Source organism: Schistocerca piceifrons, chromosome 2 (assembly GCF_021461385.2).
Source record: "Schistocerca piceifrons isolate TAMUIC-IGC-003096 chromosome 2, iqSchPice1.1, whole genome shotgun sequence".
NCBI classification, from domain to species: Eukaryota; Metazoa; Arthropoda; class Insecta; order Orthoptera; family Acrididae; genus Schistocerca; species Schistocerca piceifrons.
Genome location: NC_060139.1, coordinates 380,130,353 through 380,152,928, shown reverse-complemented (window position 1 = coordinate 380,152,928; position 22,576 = coordinate 380,130,353). Strand labels below are relative to the sequence as shown.

The 22,576-nt window shown below is 43.2% G+C and overlaps 1 protein-coding gene across 1 annotated transcript in view; it reads left to right on the top strand.

The window, feature by feature from the left end:
- The window catches only part of LOC124775413 (agrin-like), a 328,642-nt gene that overhangs the window by 305,709 nt on the left and 357 nt on the right, over positions 1 to 22,576 (top strand). Inside the window, exon 5 of the mRNA XM_047250246.1 lies at positions 15,675 to 15,911. Within this exon, the coding sequence (XP_047106202.1) occupies positions 15,675 to 15,911 (237 nt within the window). The remainder of the gene's footprint in view (positions 1 to 15,674; positions 15,912 to 22,576) is intronic.

The window sequence follows — 22,576 nt, the reverse complement described above, 5'->3', positions numbered from 1 at the left end:
TAAGTATAGGTAACAGACAAAGAAGAAAATCTCCTTAAAAAAATAATGTTTACTGAACCCAGAATAATATTTGTTTATGAGAGACGGTAATGATTTACATAGTACGTTGCAAATGAGCAGTTCAGTCCCTGTTAACATAGTAGAATAACAGATAAAAACGTTACCAGATTTTAACGAGTTTGAAAACAAGACGGTAACATTCGGATGGAGCAATCAAGACAAGTAATTAAGAATTAAATGCCGAGCAAACGTAATAGAGGCAACGGCCTTGCCGCAGTATCTGTCAGAGGGTTAACAGCCCTCTGTAATTAAATAAATTGAGTTCATGGATCAATCACGAACTTAAACGGATGTCTTACGACGTCCGCCCCGAGCCTATGCAACGATCGTAGACGAACAAAATGAGATTAAAAAAAAAAAAAAAACAGTGGATACAACGGTTCTCGTGAGATCACCGAAGTTAAGCGCTGTTGGGCGTGGCCGGCACTTGGATGGGTGACCATCAAGCCGCCGCCATTCCCTGTTGCCATTTTGCGGGGTGCACTCAGCCTCGTGATGCCAATTGAGGAGCTACTCGACCGAATAGTAGCGGCTTCGGTCAAGAATACCATCATAACGACCGGGAGAGTGGCGTGCTGGCCACACGCCCCTCCTATCCGCATCCTCCCGCAGTGGAAAGTCCAGTCTTCGGGGTAGTAATCTTTAGATGTCATTAGGTCAAAGGACGAAATCTTGAGAATTGGACAGAATCATGACTGCAGTCTTTTATTTATTAGTTGACGTTGTTACGCATGACCTGCACGCCAGGAGATATTTCAGACCGAGTTTCGCAATTGCTTTCGTTATTCAAATCCACAGGTCATTAAAAACACTAAGACAGGTCATTGCGATAGCAGTCTATCAACGAAAGTAACTAGATCACAGGCAGGTCAAAAGATCGAGTAGAACCCGAGATTTCCCGAACTGTGAAGTATACTTTTCGAACAATTCGATTCGTGTTTGGACACAGCCCTACTGATTACTAGCTTAAGATAAAGGTAGGTAAAAAACAAAGAATAGTTACGAATGTCTCAGACCGCTGCAGGCGCTCGCAAGCGAATGCTGCTGTTTGTTGGTTATAATAAATTAATGACCTTGTGCATTCCTTCCCGCACAGTTGATAAAGTGCGAACGATTTTCAGTACTACACACTGAATGTAAAGAGAACCAGGAAGCGTTTTAGGTGACCATGCTCGCTCAGTGGTAATGGCATTGCTACCAGCAGGGCGTATGCAATTGTAATATAATAATGCCCCAGTCAGAAGTCGGTTTGATAGAGCTTCACGCTGCTGTTTAATGAAAACACACTAGTATCTGATCATATTTGTGAATGGATTAACGGCTTCCTTGCGAACAGAACACGTCGGAATAAAATCGGCAGCTTTAAAGGTTATTTCGGGACTATAACAAGGGAGTGTTATAGGGCCACTACTATTTACGATTTGATGATGAGGACGATGACGTGTGATTTGTGGGGCCTCAGCTGCGCGGTTATCAGCGCCAGTACAAATTCCCAAATTTATACATTCCAATCTCGCCACTTTCACGAGTAGTGTTGATATGGTGACAATACAAACACCCAGTACCCGAGCAGAGAAAATTCCCGACCCGGCCGGGAATCGAACCCGGGACCCCGTGATCCAGAGGCAGCAACGCTAGCCACTAGACCACAAGCTGCGGACTATTTACGATTTGTGTTAATGATGTAGTGTTAACGTCGAAAGCTCCACGAGGCAGTTTGCAAACGATGCGGCAGCAGCACCACAAGACTGTAGCGAACTCCAGGAAGGGCTGCAGAGTACTGCTGAATGGTGGAGAGCAAAGTGTACGACTGTAGGTTACACACAAGTTTTCTGTGCTGCTTGATACAGTTCTTGGAAAGGGAATACGTATGGAGCCAACATGTCTTTATTCATTTTGATAACCAGTAACCTATTTCTACCCTCGCCTTGTCCCTAAATGACACCTGTAAGTGTAAATGTATGAGCGAGTGAGATTTCAAATGTATTGGCGGTAAGGCAGAGAGTTCTTTTCTCTCATTTAGAGTTGACAACATTTTAGAGCTCCTCCAATTATATCTGGCAAATTAGTTACCTCTCGTTTTCGTCCATACATCTGGCTAGAGCTCCGCTGTCACCCTGCGGAAAGAAACGGGTTCCTGCGTCAATGGCTATTAGCCAGCGATTTTTTAAGTCGCTCTAGGAATCGTCACCGATCTGTGAGTGTGTCTTGTTCTCTGAAACATGGCTTGATATGATTTCATTTGAGTTAGTCAGATTTAATGGTTATTTTTGCTAGGTTATCATTCAACTGTTTCATTGATGCTTGTAGGATATGTTTATAATTTTATTTGTGGCGTAATTCCAATGCATTCACTGTGAAGTGAAGGAACTTAACGTTGCCTTTTGTTCTAACCAGACATAGCCACGTGAACTCAACACTTGTGCCTGCAAATACAAATCTCCTTGTGTATCTTTGAGAATTAATCTCTCAGCTTGCGAGCATCATATTTTCGTAGATGAAACATTTTAAATTTAATTTCTGGGATGAAAGTGAGATTGTAATTTTGAGTGATGAATTTCAGTGCCACACCAGTTTTGGGAAAAGTCTGTAATTGTTGTATAATCGCTTTCAGTGGTCTGCCCATGGTTATCATGTATGTTTTCATTAATTTTATTGCAAACTTTGCACTCGTTTCCCATGTTTTAGCGCGTCCAGCTTTTTGTCCTGCGATCGCCTCTTTCAATGGAAATAACTGTTTCGTGGCAGTAGACAGTACCAATGAGTAGATGAAAGTATTCTACGCAGAACGAACTTCCATTTGCGTGGTGGAAACCTACTTTAAATGAAGCTATTGAATTCATTAAATTTTGTGGGAAAATTCTGATGTTGAATTCCATCCCCATGTAATCCACCCTTCCTGTCTTTGGTCTGTGTGATTTCATTGAGTTGGGAAATGGTCATCTAATCTGAAAGCCTCTATGGATGTTCGACTGCCTGCATGAAAAGCGCGTTAGTCACCCTTTCTGAAGTATTCATAGTTTTCTGATCTACTTCCCAGCTAGTCGCACCTACTGAGTCTTGACAGAGTGAATCATTATACATCTCAACGGGGCTATTTTTGTGTAATAATTGCTTTGTTTAATGTTTGATATGTTTTGTGTGGTTATTCAAGTTATCATAATAAATCCCCATTTTAACCGAAAATTTGTTTGCAAACGTTCAAATCCATAACACACATTTCCAAGTCATACGAAATCCTCATATTAGTCAACAATTAAGGTCTTTCAAGAGACTATGTGATGAATTATAAGACTTCCCCTACTTTGAATAGAAAAGATTGACACGTTTTCCGTCTCCGCGTGTCTGTACCGTGCCCTTAGCAGCCCTCTATCGTAATATTTAAATTCAGTGTTTAGTGTATGCTCCTAGCAACAGCCGACATTGCACACGAGGCACACGATTTTGGTACGCAAGAAATCAGTAAGCTACAAATTCCCCCTTTTTGTTGTACAAGGCGAATAGAAAGTTCATGGTTGTATGGCTAACAGAATGGTAAATTCGGTCTTTAAAATGGGAACAGAATAAAATTGGAGTAGAGAGTTAAACTATATGAATTATGTAACGTCGGTGAGTTTTATTTAAGAAACTGGCTTTACGTTTATTAATAAAAATGTTTTTGTTTAGTTATTATCATTATTCCGTCACGTGTGTTAGTTCTTTCAGTTCTCTCATCATTTATCAGTTGTTTATTTAATTAGCTGGTAACGCGTGAGTTCAGTGGATTTTGAATAGCTGACAAAATTTCAGAGAATTTCCAGACGTCGCTCCGCTGGTCAGCGAAGATCTCGGCGTTAGCTGCAACGCCGCTGAATAATATACCATCGCCTGAAACTTGATATTGTATTTCCTCTCACACACACAATCTTCGGAGCCTGTACCAGTACAATTACAGTACTCAATTAATTAGTGGAAGTCTTAACCGAATACTTAGGTTTCCATAAAATAACAACGGGCTATGAATTCTACCGATGCAATGACCGTGATTGCATATTCGCTGGGAAACATTGAGAAATCAATGTCGGAAAATCCTGTGGTAATATTCAACGTGCACAACTCAGATCAGTCACTTTTGGAGAAATGAAAGATGCCATGTAACTTAAACTTCTACTGTCCTATTTTCTGGGAAGTATTATACTTATTTAAATCAAGATAACGTTAACCAGACGCTATTAATGTCGAAAATTTGACTTTAAATGAATACTGGGCGTAAAGGCGGCCAATAATAACACACATTTCTTTTAATGAAAATACATGTCCGTGGTCATTCAACCTCCAAACCAATGTAAGTCACGATTGTGCGTTCTTTATAAGATTTGGGTAATACTCGTCTCACACTACTTTCTGAAAAAGTGAAATCATTTTGACAATCGCTACGGCAATATCGACAATCAATGAGGCACGCGCCATTATTCATTTTGTCATTTAAGTTTCACAGAGGAAGACTGCACTGTAGTTCCTTCTCTAGTTTACCGCACGGATGACAAAATGGTAGATACCGAAACAGATGACAGAGGGATAGAAAAACAATTAAAATCGCTCAAAAGAGGAAAGGCCGCTGGACCTGATGGGATACCAGTTCGATTTTACGCAGAGTACGCGAAGGAACTTGCCCCCTTCTTGCAGCGGTGTACAGTAGGTCTCTAGAAGAGCGTAGCGTTCCAAAAGATTGGAAAAGTGCACAGATCATCCCCGTTTTCAAGAAGGGACGTCGAACAGATGTGCAGAACTGTAGATCTATATCTCCAACGTCGATCAGTTGTAGAATTTTGGAACACGTATTATGTTCGGGTATAATGACTTTTCTGGAGACTAGAAATCTACCCTGGGTTTCGAAAAAGACGATCGCGTGAAACCCAGCTCACGCTATTCGTCCATGAGACTCAGAGGGCCATGGACACTGGTTCACAGGTAGATGCCGTGTTTCTTGATTTCCGCAAGGCATTTGATACAGTTGCCCACAGTCGTTTAATGAACAAAGTAAGAGCATATGGACTATCAGACCAATTGTGTGATTGGATTGAAGAGTTCCTAGATAACAGAACGCAGCATGTCATTCTCAATGGAGAGACGTCTTCCGAAGTAAGAGTGATTCCAGGTGTGCCGCAGGGGAGTGTCGTAGGACCGTTGTTATTCACAATATACATAAATGACCTTGTGGATAACATCGGAAGTTCACTGAGGCTTCTTGCGGATGATGCTGTAGTATATCGAGAGGTTGTAACAATGTAAAATTGTACTGAAATGCAGGAGGACCTGCAACGAATTGACGCATGGGAATTGAATCTCAATGTAGACAAGTGTCATGTGCTGCGAATACATAGAAAGAAAGATCCCTTATCATTTAGCTACAATATAGCAGGCCAGCAACTGGAAGCAGTTAATTACATAACTTATCTGGGAGTACGCATTAGGAGTGATTTAAAATGGAATGATCATATAAAATTGATCGTCGGTAATGCAGATGCCAGACTGAGATTCATTGGAAGAGTCCTAAGGAAATGCAATCCGAAAACAAAGGAAGTAGGTTACAGTACGCTTGTTCGCCCACTGCTTGAATACTGCTCAGCAGTGTGGGATCCGTACCAGACAGGGTTGATAGAAGAGATAGAGAAGATCCAACAGAGAGCAGGGCGCTTCGTTACAGGATCATTTAGTAATCGCGAAAGCGTTACGGATAGATAAACTCCAGTGGAAGACTCTGCAAGAGAGACGCTCAGTAGCTCGGTACGGGCTTTTGTTGAAGTTTCGAGAACATACCTTCACCGAGGAGTCAAGCAGTATATTGCTCCCTTGTAAGTATATCTCGCGAAGAAACCATGAGGATAAAATCAGAGAGATTAGAGCCCACACAGAGGCGTACCGACAGTCTTTCTTTGCACGAACAATACGAGACTGGAATAGAAGGGAGAACATATAGAGGTACTCAAAGTACCCTCCACCACACACCGTCAGGTGGGTTGCGAAGTATGGATGTACATGTAGGTGTAGTAGTTGTTTTATATTATAACTTGCAGTATGCCGTTTCAAGGGAACGGCGCACTGAAGACGTATCACAAAGGAATCAACCTTATAATTAAATGAACGGTAATAAGCAACAACGATATAAGGCTGCAAGAAATATTGTGATAATCGAGAAATGAAAAAATATTAAAAGAGTAAGTCGTAGGACGTTGTTAACTAAGCTGAAAGATGTTGGTTCGTATCCTGCTACATCCCATGCAAATATTTTTTAAATCTTAGCGTTATTGACACATTGTCGGGCTTTCGTGTCAATCTCATACAAGTATGTTCTCTAATATTCGTTGTTATTTAAAGTCTGATTACAGAACGAATGATGAAATAAATACTTGGCCATTTAGTTCTGAATGTGTAGTGATTTCAGAGTGTGTGGTTAGGCAAGAACCTAAGAGGACAGCTTAAATTCTTGAGAGCGAAATGAAGAGAAATAGCATTCATATTCTTTCTTGTTACAAACATACCGCGGGTAACACACATCTCACAAAATTTTTTGCACACCAATGGCGCTTTCGGTTAGTATATTTGTGACGCTAACAGCATGTGTGAGCTGTTTGCGAGAGAGGCTCGCATCAAACGCTAATGAAAGTCGAAAGCAATCTCTGCAGTTGTCGATATTGCGTGTTGTCAAAATGACGTCACTTTCGCAGAAAATGTTGTGAAACGAGTGTTACCCAAAAAATTTGCTCCCCAAGGAGAAGCGTAATGGTCATAGAACGTGTACCATCCTCTCACAGTCAGAAAAAAAGCTTTTCGTCTTACATTTGATGAAGTACGGTAAAAGATAAGGTCCTTCACCTCGTATTTTTATGCGGGAAGCTTACATAATTTCTTTTCATAAGACGATTCACACGAACACACCATGTTATAGTGTAGTAGGTTATTAATTAACAGTGCCTATCCGGATTAATAGAAATCAAAAACGAGAATATAGTTTCAAAAAGGGACTGGCAGTTGACGCTTAATGTAAGTAAGCGTATCATGTTGCAAGGAAAAAGTCGAAGAAATCTACTACTGTACAATTACACTACTAGTGACAAATCACCGTAAAATAGGTAAGAGTAACAACCCGGAGCGATCTAAAGTTGAATGTTAGACTGAGATTCATCGAAAGAATCTTATGGAAATGCAATTCATCCACGAAACAGGTGACTTACAGAACGCTTCGTTTACTGGTTCCTGAGTACTGTTCATCAGTTTGGGATCCCTACCCAGTTGGATTAATAGAAGAGGTAAGATTCAAAGAAGAGGGGAGCGTATCGTCACACGACAGTTTAATCGGCGCGAGAGCGTTACTGAGATGCTTAACTACCTCCAGTTGTGGACGCTACCAGAGAAATACTGCGCTAACGAAAGAGGTTTACCATTGAAACTCCGATAGATACGTTCCGCGATGAGTTGGGCAAGGTAATACTTTCTCCCACACAACTCTCGCGGAATGACCACAACAAGAAAATCCGAGAAGTTAGAGCTAATACGATGGTTTACTGTCACTCATTCTTTCCCCGCGCCGTTCACAAATGGAACAGGGTAGGGGGAAATACACTACTGGCCATTAAAATTGCTACACCAAGAAGAAATGCAGATGATAAACGGGTATTCAATGGACAAATATATTATACTAGAACTGACATGTGATTACATTTTCACGCAATTTGGGTGCATAGATCCTGAGAAATCAGTACCCAGAACAACCACCTCTGGCCGTAATAACGGCCTTGATACGCCTGGGCATTGAGTCTAACAGAGCTTGGATGGCGTGTACAGGTACAGCTGCCTATGCAGCTTCAACACGAGACCACAGTTCATCAAGAGTACTGACTGGCGTGTTGTGACGAGCCAGTTGCTCGGCCACCATTGACCAGATGTTTGGTGAGAGATCTGGAGAATGTGCTGGACAGGGCAGCAGTCGAACATTTTCTGTATCCAGAAAGGCCCGTAAAGGACCTGTAACATGCGGTCGTGCATTATCCTGCTGAAATATAGGGTTTCACAGGGATCGAATGAGGGGTAGAGCCACGGGTCGTAACACATCTGAAATGTAGCTTCCACTGTTCAAAGTTCCGTCAATGCGAACAAGAAGTGACTTAGACGTGTAACCAATGGCACCCCATACCATCACGCCGGGTGATACGCCAGTATGGCGATGATGAATACACGTTTCCAATGTGCGTTCACCGCGATGTCGCCAAACACGGATGCGACCATCATGTCGCTGTAAACAGAACCTGAATCCAACCGAAAAATGACGTTTTGCCATTCGTGCACCCAGGCTCGTCGTTGAGTACACCATAGCAGGCGCTGCTGTCTGTGATGCAGCGTCAAGGGTAACCGCAGCCATGGCCTCCGGGCTGATAGTCCATGCTGCTGCAATGTCGTCGAATTGTTCGTGCAAATGGTTGTTGTTTTGCAAACGTCCCCATCTGTTGACTCAGGGATCGAGACGTGGCTGCACGATCCGTTACAGCCATGCGGATAAGGTGCCTGTCATCTCGACTGCTAGTGATACGAGGCCGTTGGGATCCAACGCGGCATTCCGTATTACCCTACTGAACCCACCGATCCCATATTCTGCTAACAGTCATTGAATCTCGACCAACGCCAGCAGCAATGTCGCAATACGATAAACCGCAATCGCGATAAGCTACAATCCGACCTTTATCAAAGTCGGAAACGTGATGGTACGTATTTCTCCTCCTTACATGAGGCATCACAACAACATTTCACCAGGCAACGCCGGTCAACTGCTGTTTCTGTATGAGAAATCGGTTGGAAACTTTTCTGATGTCAGCACGTTATAGGTGTCGCTCTGAAAAGCTAATCATTTGCATATCACAGCATCTTCTTCCTGTCGGTTAAATTTCGCGTCTGTAGCACGTCATCTTCGTGGTGCAGCAATTTTAATGGCCAGTAGTGTAGATAGTGGTACCAGAAGTAACCTCCTCCCCACAACCTAACATGGCTTTTGGGGCTTGGATGTAGATCTAGGCTGGTTTGAAGAGAATAAGGGCGAAATAAGGTACCTTTGTACCTTTCTTTGTGTCCAAGATGACCATTTATGAATACGGTCCTTACTGGCAAAAAAAACAGCTTTCTTTTTATCCTCATACAACATCTATCGACGAGTTAGAACATTTTCTTTGAGAGAAATGGTACGAAATTTATTTAACGACCATGCAGGATTTATAACCTTAGACCCCTCGATTACTAAGGCTGCTGTTGGCTCAAAAAGTGTCCGTACATTGTGTTCCATGGGTGTTTACTCTATTTGCCCAACCTTTGTAGCACTAGTCTCGTATTCAGAAGGAGCAGGGTTGACACTCCCGACCGACCAGGCAACTTTAGGTTTTCTATGGTTAGCCTCTTTCGATTAACGCGAATGCCTAAGCACAGACGTGTCCATCTCTTCACCAAAGGCTCTGAGTTACTGAACAGAGTATGAACACGACCAGTGTGCCATTGATACTAAACAACATAGATTATCTTGAGGGAAAATAATGGGACGAAAACGTCAAACTGCACCAACTTCACATAATACAGTCTAATCTCTGCCTCTTAGGGAATCATTCACAGGTTGGCGTTTTCCAAGAGCCTTCAGACATAATTTATTAGAGCTCTGTGGTCAACTTTAAATGCAAACATTTTTAGGTTAGGCTTTACCGTGACTGTTACTGACATTAAATGAAACAACAAGTTTACTGTTACCAGTCACCGTTTTATTTTTTCCACGAGGCGTTTCGAAGGTTTAAACCTCCATCATCGGGTGGATTTACATTAGTTAGTATTACATATGTGTGTATGTTGTGTAACGATTTTGGAGGAGGCAGTGCCACAAGTTCCTCCAAAATCGTAACATATGTAATACTAACTAATGTAAATCCACCCGATGATGGAGGTTTAAACCTTCGAAACGCGTCGTGGAAAAAATAAAACGGTGACTGGTAACAGTAAACTTGTTGTTTCATTTAAGCTCTGTGGTCATTCAAGTGGTTCTCAGTATTCGTAGGTTTTGTGAAATATAATCGTAATAAAACTGTGAAAAATAGTCCTCGTAATGCTTGTGTAATAAACTATAGTCTGCTAATGTTATAGTTACTCGTGGTGGAAGAAGAATGGCTATACTGAGTAGTGGAATTTGTGTAGATCAAAAGGCTGAATTTTCTTTGGTAGTCGTAACATTCCTAGTTCGGTAGTTGGTGCTAATCTTCTTCTAAAGAAAGCTCAGATGAAAGATACAAATAGTAAAAGTTCAGATTCAATAAACAATATTATCCCTGATTGCAATCCATTTGCTATCAAATTTAATGGTACAGGCAACAGTATCATCTAAGCGATACTTTGAAGTAAATGTGTCAGTGTCGTTTAACCGGAAACCGGCGCTTGTGCTACGAAAGTGACGTTCATTAGGTGAATGTGTATCACCTGAAACAGATGGTAGTCGCTCAACACCAGTTGGCATTAAACTGAAAAGTTTGTGCCGTTGGTGATGTTTCGTGTTTACTTCTCTATATATAGTTTCGGTCATTCCTGTTGATGTGATGGGCGAAGAAATAAGCAATTTTTGTGGTTCGGGGATTCATATCTTATGAACCCTGTCTATCTCTAGTGTTTCACCGGACCTTGGAGGTACAATATGTGCCCAAAGGCTTAGGGATAACCACTGCTGTTCGTTTGCGTCTAACTTGTGACTAATAGCACGTCGTTTTGCTACTACAACAGCGTTTAATCTCCAGAAAACACCCTCTGCCAAAATTTGCTACACTGCCGACAGAAATTTTTCTCACTCTTCCTAAAGCATAATCACCATTTGCTATTACAACTTTGAACAAATTAAACTGACGCGCCACCAGACAGTGTACGTAATTCTACATATTTTCGACCTTCTTTCGCTGGGCTCTCAAGCCGGCCATTCTTACAGACACACTATGCAACGATCCTGGTTCGTGTGCATATTGAAAAGATCAATTTGCAATTTGGTACCTTAGCAGCGAAAGTAAGCTTTTGGCTAAAATATTTTCCTAAGCGTATTTTGGCGACCGCAGTCCAGGAGAGAGCTTAAAAACCTCATGTCCCATTTATGTTCTTACAAATTTGCTGGCCCTTACAGCACAAGAGTACAAAAAGTATCACTTGCTCCTTACAATTCTAGAAGTATACTCCACGATATATCTGTTGTAAGTATGGTCGCTTAACGAGATCCAGCAAACCAAAGAGTGGTCGTAATGAAAGGAGTGAAACACGTTACATGCCTCAACTTGTGTCCTTTCTCTGGTTACAATCCTTGATTGTTTGTAGCCACAAAGAGACCATCATAGTCTAACTGAAAGACATACATCTTTAATGTGAAAAAAATGTCGCCAGGTCCACTAAATTCATGCAGTTTGACGCTGCGTATCCCAGTTGATGCGTAATGGGCGCCTTTTAAATCGATAGTGTTGGAAAACTAGCTTTCTGTCTCCTTCTTATGGCTCTTAAGTAACAATAACGATCCCGGACTGCCTCTAAGAGTACTTTTTTCAATAGAGATACAATTTTTGCGGTGACCTGCAGGTGGAATGTTTACCTAAATTGCAATTAGCATTTCAGCGCCGCCACTGCTCTGAAAATACTCGTACAATTCAAGGACCACCTTGTTGAGGCGATTTTACACCATTACTACACGTAACAGCCTGCCAGCCTTAAGGGTCGTGTTATTACAGAGCGCAATATATCAAAGAGTACTCGATCTAATTGTGACCTTTGGTAATTACTGGTGTCTTGCTACCCAGTTAGAAGTAGTATCAGAGTGATATTTGAAAACGCATTATCCTGATTGCCAACAAGAGTGTTATCCTTGACGGCGATTCATATCTGACGTGAACATTAATATTTAAACTGTACTGACGAGTTGCGGCTGTTGGTATAATTTGAAGTGACTTATTTATATGTTTACGTACTCAAGAAGAGCCGTGTCGTTAAATAGTCTTATTACAAAAGTGCATGTAAAAGGACATTAACACCAGAGATAACCTTGTTGTTGAAACATCGATATATGAAGTCTTCGTTTGTTTCACAATATCGTAAAATTTTCCCTCGAACGTAATTCAACATTATACGTCTAAATTCTCTATGTGTCTACGTCTTGTCAGCAAAAAGGATCAGCTTCGAAGAATCGCACTTAAATAGAAGAAGATATGACTTTTATGAATATCATTTCGGGTTCATCTGAGTCCTGATTATACTACGATTTGCACCTGCGATGTGGCGACACACTGTCACACCAGCAATTATACGAGAAATAAAAGTCCTTATCTATCAATTATTTCGTCACAGACAGCCTGTCTTTGACGTCAGGAGATGAGGAACAGCGCAGCTGACATAAAAGCACTTCAAGTAACCACCAGCTCCCGAATCTGCTACCTCCTAGATCCTGCCTCAGTAACCTTGCTGAGTATTTATCGGCCTAATGGCCTTGGGACCAAGACGCAGCGACGATAAACTCCCAAGGTGATTCTCTCCATCCCATAAGGCCTCTCCCGAATGCAACACGTTTTACTAAAGTAGTTTGCTCCTACAGCGAGTATACGCCTACATGCCTGCAACAGCTTTAAAGATAGATTATGGAATAATAAACACCGCAAGTGAATAGCAAATTGTTGCTATTTAAAAAGTAAATTAAGCTGTCCTCAACACAATGTTTGGTTTCAGCACCACAGCGCTTTACCGTGATTTGTCGTACTGGATGTGATATGCATTCGCCTTCCCTTGGCCTTTAAACTATGCCGGCAAGTTACCGGGAGACTTATAGTGTAACGTAAACTCCGAACGGCGGCGCAAATTGGTATTGTCCAACCAGTCTTTTACAGACGTGAACGAGGCAACAGGCGACGACAGATCTTTTGATTTATAATCGCACACTTTTCAACACAAGAATTATTCTCTCGGCATTAGGATCGTCAGTCTTTATGGGATTATACAGAGGGGTCCAAAAAAATGTATCCACTGCTTAAAAGTCCATAACATAAAAACTAATTGACGGAGTTGTCTCATTTTTGGTGAAAGTGTAGCTTAAAATCCAACTTAAAGATATCACTGTAGGTGTGTGAAATGGTCACCATTAACATCCACACACAAACGATGCCGCCGAACTGCAGCACGAACTACTGACTGCAACGTGTTCAGTTGGATATTTGCACATGAATGTATGATGGATTCTCGAAGTTCATCCAAAGTGCGTGGCTTTTGACGACAAACGACGTCCTTTAGTGTTCCCCACAGGTAAAAGTCCAGAGGAGTTAGGTCTGGGGAACGTGGTGGATACTCCGCAACACCTCTACGGCCTATCCATCTTCCTGGTAGATTTTCGTCGAGATACGCCCCAACACGATTTTGGTAGTCGGCTGGGGCACCATCTTGTTAAAAGTAAACTCTTCCGCCTCCATACAAGTCTCGGATGGCAGGTAAAATGGATGTCTGAAGCTTCTGAAGGTCGGTAATTGTGCCGTCAAAGAAGAATGGCCGAATCAAGCCTCGGTAAGACAACCCACACCACACACTTACTCCTGGCAAATTCACGGCTTTGTCTACGTGGACGTTCGGATTTTCGGCGGCCCAGTAGATGCAGTTGTGGCTATTTACTGTACCATTTAGTGTGAACTGTGCCTCATCAGACCACACGATCATCTCTGCAAACTCTTCATCGTTGCGCACCATGTTAGTAAACCACTCGCAGTACTCCATTCTATGATCTGGGTCGTCCTCGTTCATTGCGTGTAGCAATCGTGGGATGTAGCACTTCCACTTTGCTGTCTTCAAAATTCGCCGAACACTTGAGCGACTCACTTTAGTTTCACGCGCACACAGCCTCACATACTTCTGTGGTGAGCGAATGAATTGTTGTAACACACGACGGGAGTTAGCTGAACTTGTTACTGTTACAGGTCGTCCAGATCGTTGTTTGTGTACATCTTTAACATAGCCTTCGGTTTCAGATTTGTCTCCAATGCGACGAGTCGTTAAACGTGTCGGTGTCTCTGTTTGATACTCATTTCGCCATTGCCGTTGAACCTCATTAATGTTTTCGTACTTGAAATACCATTTCAAAACTGACTTCCTTTCATCGAATGTAAGCCTTGCGCCAGCCATGTTTACTCGAGTAACTAGGAGCAACTAGGAACAAAACACTGACTATTTGGCGACTGTCATCTGACAAAATAAAACAACGCAATACAACGCTTGTGTGGCGATTGCCGGAAGTACAAACTATTACACTACCAAAGATGAGACAGCTCCGTCAATAAGTTTGCCAGTTACGGACTTTTAAACAGTGGATACATATTTTTGGACCCCTCTGTATTTGTAAATACTAAGTGCTATAGAATTACTGTACTGATGTAGATAACTGTACTGCTTACTATAATTAGAGATTATTGTACTGATATACAGAGTGTTACAGAAAGGTACGGCCAAACTTTCAGGAAACATTCGTTACACAGAAAGAAAGAAAATATGTTATGTGGACATGTGTCCGGAAACGCTTACTTTCTATGTTAGAGCTCATTTTATTACTTCTCTTCAAATCACATTAATCATGGATTGGAAACACACAGCAACAGAACGTACCAGCGTGACTTCAAACACTTTGTTACAGGAAATGTTCAAAATGTCCTCCGTTAGCGAGGATACATGCATCCACCCTCCGTCGCATGGAGTCCCTGATGTGCTGATGCAGCCCTGGAGAATGGCGTATTGTATCACAGCCGTCCACAATACGAGCACGAAGAGTCTCTACATTTGGTACCGAAGTTGCGTAGACAATAGCTTTCAAATGCCTCCATAAATGAAAGTCAAGAGGGTTGAGGTCAGGAGAGCGTGGAGGCCATGGAACTGGTCCGCCTCTACGAATCCATCGGTCACCGAATCTGTTGTTGAGAAGCGTACAAACACTTCGACTGAAATGTGCAGGAGCTCCATCGTGCATGAACCACATTTTGTGTCGTACTTGTAAAGGCACATGTTCTAGCAGCACAGATAGAGTATTCCGCATGAAATCATGATAACGTGCTCCATTGAGCGTAGGTGGAAGAACATGGGGCCCAATCAAGACATCACCAACAATACCTGCCCAAACGTTCACTGAAAATCTATGTTGATGACGTGATTGCACAACTGCGTGCGGATTCTCGTCAGCCCATACATGTTGATTGTGAAAATTTACAATTTGATCACGTTGTAATGAAGCCTCATCCGTAAAGAGAACATTTGCACTGAAATGAGGATTGACACATTGTTGAATGAACCATTCGCAGAAGTCAACATTACCTTCCTTCAATTGGGCCAACTGGCGGTGAATCGAGGAAGTACAGTACATACTGACGAAACTAAAATGAGCTCTAACATGGAAATTAAGCGTTTTCGGACACATGTCCACATAACATCTTTTCTTTATTTGTGTGAGAGGAATGTTTGGCCGTACCTTTTTATAACACCCTGTAGATTACTGTGGACTGACCGCAGTCATAAAGCTGTACAGGAGAGGGACAGACACGTTCTGACCAGTGTGTATGTATATGCGGCAGAGCCATGCGAGGAGGCGCCTTGCTGGTGGGGCGCGGAGTGTGAGTCGGTGGAGGGCCGCCCCCTCTGCCGGTGCCCCGAAGACTGCCCGCCGCCGCCCCCCGACGCCGCCCCCGACGCCGCCGCCGACGCCACCGTCTGCGGCAGCGATGGCGCCACGTACGCCAGCGAGTGCCACCTGCGCGCCAAGGCGTGCGCCAACCGCGACGAGACGCGCGTCAGCCACCCCGGCCCTTGCGGTAAGTTGCGTGCCTGAACCGGTGAACCCTATTTCTGGAACAGTTACTTACACTGATGTGGCAAAACTCACGGGATAAAGATATGCGTACATACAGATGCCAGTAGTAGCGCCAGGTGTACCGGTATGAAATGAGTGTTAAGATACAAATTTGTCGATAGGGAACATTTGTTGTGTGAGCTAATTTTTTTTTTTTGCTTGCTTGGTATGACGTCTGTCAAAGATACTTAGTATACATCAAGTCATGGAACAAACAACATCATATGTTTTCATCGTGTTAACAATGTCGAATTTTGTACCAGAAAGTGATGGTTTGCGGAAAGCATTAATTTTTTGTTTTCATTTGAAAAAAAGTGCTGCAGAGTCGCATCGAATACTTGTCGAGGCATATGGTGAACATGCTCTATCAGAAGCAACATGCAAAAGATGGTTTTAACGGTTCAGAAATAATGATTTTGATGTAAGAAGTGAAGAACGTGGAAGACCACCAAAAAAGTACTTAAGACGCCGAATTGCTAGTAATATTGGATGAAGATGATACTTTGAGCAAGAATCAAATGGCAGCAATGCTAAACGTTGCACAACAAACAATTTCTGACCGTTTGAAAGCTATGGGAAAGATCCCAAAGTGTGGAAAATGGGTGCCACATGAATTGAATGAAAGACAGATGGAAAACCGAAAAACCATTTGTCAAATTTTGCTTCAAAGACATGAAAGAAAATCAACTTTGCATCGAATTGTTACTGGAGATGGAAAATTGATTTATTTTAAGAATCCTAAACGGGAAAAACCATGGGTTAATCCGGGACAACCATCAACATCGACTGCAAAACCAGATCGATTGGGCAAGAAGACAATGCTCTGTTTTCTGTGGGATCAGAAAGGTGTGGTGTATCATGAGCTTCTAAAACTCGGTGAAACTGTGAATACTAATCGCTACAGACAACAAATGATCAATTTGAACTATGCACTGATCGAAAAAGGACCAGAATGGGCCAGAAGACATGGCAAAGTAATTTTTTTTACACGACATTGCACCTGCGCACAAAGCAAAACTCGTTCAGGATACAATCAAAACACTTGCCTGGGAGCTGCTACCCCACCCGCCGTATTCACCAGACTTGTCCCCTTCCGGCTATCATTTGTTTTCATCAATGAGACACGTATTGGCTGAGGAACACTTCGATTCCTACGAAGAAGTCGAAAATTGGGTGTCTGATTGGTTCGCTTCAAAAGACGAACATTTCTATTGGCTTGGTGTCCACAAATTGCCAGAAAGATGGTCAAAATGTATGGAAAGCAATGGTCAGTACTTTGAATAAAATGTTTTTACTTTTCAGTTCAAAATTAGTGTTTCATTTTCACAAAAAAACGTTCATTTCATACCGGTACACCTGATAAAGTGCAACGCATCGCCGGAGCTGTCCTTTCCGCTTAGGTGATGCATGTGAAAAGGTTTCCTACGTCATTACGGCCGCACGACGGAATTCACACAGAGTGAACGCAGAATGGTAATTGGAGCTAAACGCATGAGGCATTCCACATCGGAAATCGTTAAGGAATTCAATATTCCAAGATCCACGGCTTGAAGAGTGTGCCGAGAATACCACGTTTCAGGCATTACACCTCACCAAGGACAACGAGTGGCCGACGGCCCTCACTTAACGGCCGAGAGCTGTGCTATTTGCGTAGAGTTGCCAGAGCTAACAGACGAGCAACACTGCGGGAAATAACCGTATAAATCAAAGTGAGACGTGCGACGAACGTACTCGTTAGGACAGCGCGGCGAAATTATTTAGTTAATGGACTATGGAAGTAAACGACCGACGCGAGTTTCTTTGCTAACAGCACGACATGGCATCCATTGCCTCTCTTGGGCTCCTGACGATATCAGGTGGATCCGAGACGACTGGAAAATCGTGGTCTGGGCAGATGAGTCCCTATTTCATTTGGTAAGAGCTGATGGAAGGGTTCAAGTTTGGCGCAGACCCCACGAAACCTTGACGAGAAGGCACTGTGCAGGCTGGTGGTGACTTCATAATGGTGTGGGCTGTGTTTACATGGGATGGACTGAATGCTCTGGTGGAACTGAACCGATCATTGACTGGAAATGGTAATATTCGGCTACTTGGAGACTATTTACAGCCATTCACAGACTTCATGCTATCGTTGACAACGTGCCATTTCACCAGGCCATAATTGTTCGCTGTTGGTTTGAAGTCGAAAAATTAAGGGATGTTAGGGGATGATCCGTGCAGACAGTCTTGTCCCTCTGGTCCGCCTGTAAATACCATAATCGACTAGAGTAACTTAAAAAGAACGCTGAAATCGCAGTGAAGATGACACTTATTTTTCTGAACGTCAGTTTCTAAGAAAGAATGATACACTGAAAATCAAAACATTATGACCACTGCCCACCGAAAGACTGAAAGCCCCCTAGTGGCATTGGCAGCATAAGACGCGGTAAGGAAAGTATATAAATGGAACAGAAACGAATGGGGGATCATTCTAGTGACGATGCTGTGAAATCCGCTGACATAAGGGCCTTCGACTAAGGGCAGGTTGTTCTGACCCTGTGGTTGCGAACTAGCATCTCGGAGATGGTGAAGCTGGTCTGCTGTTCGAATGCTACTATAGTATGCTTTTGCAGAAAGTGTTTAAAGGGCGGGGAAACAACGAGTAGGTGACAAGGAGTTAGTCAGTCACGCCAGATGACAGAAAGTGGTGGTCGTTAGCTTTCCCGCTCTTAAACGCAGGATAAGTGGTGATCTGTGATAGATCTAACAACGGAATAAAATGTTGGTGCGGGCACAAACTTTTCATAGCACACCGTTCACCGCACATTTTTGAACATGGGGCTCCGCAGCAGGGCATCTATACATATTTCCATCTTGACCAAACAACAACGTTAGTTACGATTACAGTGAGCATGGGATCATCGACATTGGACCGCGGATCAGTCGAAATGTGTCACCTGGGCGGGTGGATCAAGTTTCTTGTTACACAGCTCACTGGTCGAGTCCAGATACGCTGCCATCCAAGCGAACGGCTGCTAGAAATACGCATTGTGCCATTGACACAGGGCGCTGGGGGCAGAATTATGCTGTCGGGATAATCATCTGGAATTCGATAGTACCTATGGTAGTAATCGAAGGCTCCATAATAGTTGACGACTAGGTTGACATTATTGCGGACCACCCGTATTCCATCACGTTTGATGTCTTCCCCGGCAGCGACGATTTCTTCCAGCTGGATAGGTATCGATTCACAATGCCACAATCGTGTTACAGTGGTCTGAGGAGCATTGTGTTGGCCACCAAATTCGGCTGATCTGAACCTGATAGAACGCGCCTGGGACGGTATCGGGAGACAGGTTCTGGGTCACAAACCACCGGCCTGTAATTCAGGAGGATTGCGTCACCTGTGTGTAGAACACAGGGTGTCACATGTCTCCAGAAACCTCCAAGGACTTATCAAATCCATTGCGTTTCAAAGAGAGGCACGCTATTGAGCAGATGGTCACAGTGTTTTCACTCACCAGTGCATATTTCTGTTGGTCTTCGTCGTCAATCTGGGTTGTTTTTTCAGAATGTATCTCTTGTCTGATCTGTTGCTATATATATATCGACCATATCTGCCACGTAGTTTTGTGTTGTCTTTAAGTGACAGACGTTTGCAGCAGCGTACACTTCTGAGAGTTGTCCTTCCTAGTCGAAGTATATTACGGAGAAGGTGATTTTCTGTAGGGTAAAGTCATTTTACTGCGTAACATTCCTACCGGCTGGGGGGGGGGGGGGGGGACTACATACTTGGTTACTGGTCTCAGGTACGCATCCGGGTGGCTGGGACGGCTCGTTTCATATCTGAGGGCGACCTGCTACTGTTGCGCGTCCACTGGGGACCAGCATTCTGCACTCGATCCGCGCCCCAATAGTCGCTGCTGTTCCGTCCAGCATCCCCAGCGTCTCTCTGCCTACCTTGTTATTTGCCTTTCGAATCTCGTACTGTGGTCACCCGTGGTCACGGGGTGCCAGCATGGTAGTTTAGCATGTTCGGTCAGAGGACGAGCTGTCCTCTGTAGAATAAAAAAAATAAAAAGAAAACCAAGGGTAGTGAGAACAATGACGAACAAAATGTGGAAATAAATGGGGCAGAGCCTTAGACTGGTAGTCAAAACCTACTGGGTCCCTGGCCATTGTTTACATTTTGAATAAAAATCATCAGTAATAGCGGCCGAAGACTTTCAGCGTAAGAAGTAATCCTCATTCTGCAAACGGCCTTGTCGAAAGAGGGCCGAGCAGCGGATGGACGTTAACATCAATCTCTTGCTTTTTTAGCGGGGGGGGAGGGGGGGGGGAGGATCTGTCGCTGCAAGGGGCAAGAATCAGCAATGATCAGCGGCACAAGGATGCAGAAGGCGATGGAAACCACTGCATTAACGACACATAATGTGTATCCACAGGACATGTGGCCTGCATCTGAACGCGTTCGGGGGAGGTGACCATGACAAAAATACGGAAAAATAACAACGGAATAACATTCTGTGAATCGGAGCTCGGAATGCCAGAAGTTTGAACGTTGTAGGAAAGCTAGAAAATCTGAAAAGGGAAATGTAAAGGCTCAGCTTAGATACACAAAACGGGTCAGAACACTGTTGCAGAAACAACGAAACAAACATGCCAAATTTAAACAGACTCAAAATCCCCATGATTGGAGATCTTTTACAAAAGCTCAAAATTTAGCGCAGACTTCAATGCGAGACGCTCACAACAGTTTCCACAACGAAACTTTGCTCGAAACCTGGCAGAAAATCCCAAGAGATTCTGGTCGTATGTGAAGTATGTTAGCTGCAAGAAACAATCAATGCCTTCTCTGCGCGATAGCAATGGAGATACTATCGAAGACAGTGCTGAGGCGCTCAGTCTTGGCTTGGCAGCCGTTGAAAATGGAGCTCCCGTTGGATGTTACCGCCAAGTGCGAATTGCGCGCAGTTATTCGGTTTTTGAACGCAAAGGGCACTGCGCCAATTGAAATCCATCGCCAATTGACGGAAGTGTGTGGTGAGTCGTGCATGGATGTCAAAAATGTTCGTAAGTGGTGTAGAGAGTTTGCAGCTGGTCGGAACGAAACTCACGATGAACAAAGGAGCGGGAGACAGTCAATTTCTGAGGAGACAGTGTTGAAGGTTGAACAAAGCATGAGTGAAGATCGGCGGATTACCCTGGATGATCTCTGCACGTTGGTTCCTGAGGTTTCCCGAAGCACCGATCACAGAATTTTAACGGAAACATTGAACTACCGGAAGGTGTGCGGAAGATGGATGCCACGCATGCTGACTGAGGACCACGTGCGGCAACTAGTTGATGCTTCCAGCTCATTTCTTCACCGCCTTGCAGCCGAACAGGACAAATTTCTGGACTCAATTGTCACGGGTGACGGAACGTGGGCATACCACATTACACCTGAGAAGAGGTTCATAACTTTCTGAACAGCATGGCGGCGAGCTGGTATGACATGGGCATACAAAAGCTGCCACAGCGTCTACAAAAATGCATCGACAGAAATGGTGATTATATCGAAAAATAGCTAAATGTTCAGGCTGTAAACTGATTTAAACCATTGAAGAAATAAACAGGACTATGTACTTATAAAAAAATAGGAACCCTTACTTTTGGGATTACCGTCGTATATATAGACGTACAAGAACCAAGAGGGGACAATAACACTGGAAGGTCGAGAACAAAGTGCTCGGATTAAAAAGAGAGTACGACAGGGATGCTGTGTTCCACCCTTCTGTTCAATCTATACATCGAAGAAGGAATGACGGAAAGAGTGGGATTAAAATTGGGGGTGAAAGGATATCAATGACGAGATTCGCTGACGACGTTGCTGTCCTCAGTGAAAGTGAAGAAGAATTAAAGGATGTGTTGAGTGGAATGAACAAGCTAATGGGTACAGAATATGGACTGGGAATAAACCAGAAAAAGACAAAACATAATGAGAAGTAGCGGCAATGAAAATAGCGAGAAGTTTAGCATCAAAACTGGTGAACACGAAGTAGACGAAGTTTGGGAATTCTGCTATCTTGGGAGCAAAACAACCCATGACGGACGAAGCAAGGAGGAAATGAAAAGCGGAGTGGTAGAAGTAAAGAGGGTGCTCCTGGCCAAGAGAAGTTAACTGGTGTCAGACATAAACATTAATTAATTTGAGGAAGAAATTTCTGAGGATATATGTTTGGAGCACGGCATTGTATGGTATTGTATGGACAGTGGGAAAAAAGCAACAGAGGAGAACCGAAGCGTTTGAAATGTAGTGCTAGAGAACAATGTTGGAAGGTACATTGACTGATAAGATAAAGAGTGAAGAGGTTCTTCGCAGAATCGGGGAAGAAGGGAACGTACGCAAAACACTGACAAAAAGAAAGGACAGGACGACAGGACTTGTGTTAAGACATCAGGGAATAGCCCCGTGATACTAGAAGGAGCTGTAGAAGCTAAAAACTGCAGGAGAACACGGATTTGAATACATCCAACAAACTACTGAGGCCCTAGAGCGCAAGTGATATTCTGAGATGAAGAGGTCAGCGCAGGAGAGGATTCATTTCAATGGATTCTTTTACGATGGAATCCCAGAAGTCTTTTATCGGCACCTTCATTTGGTCG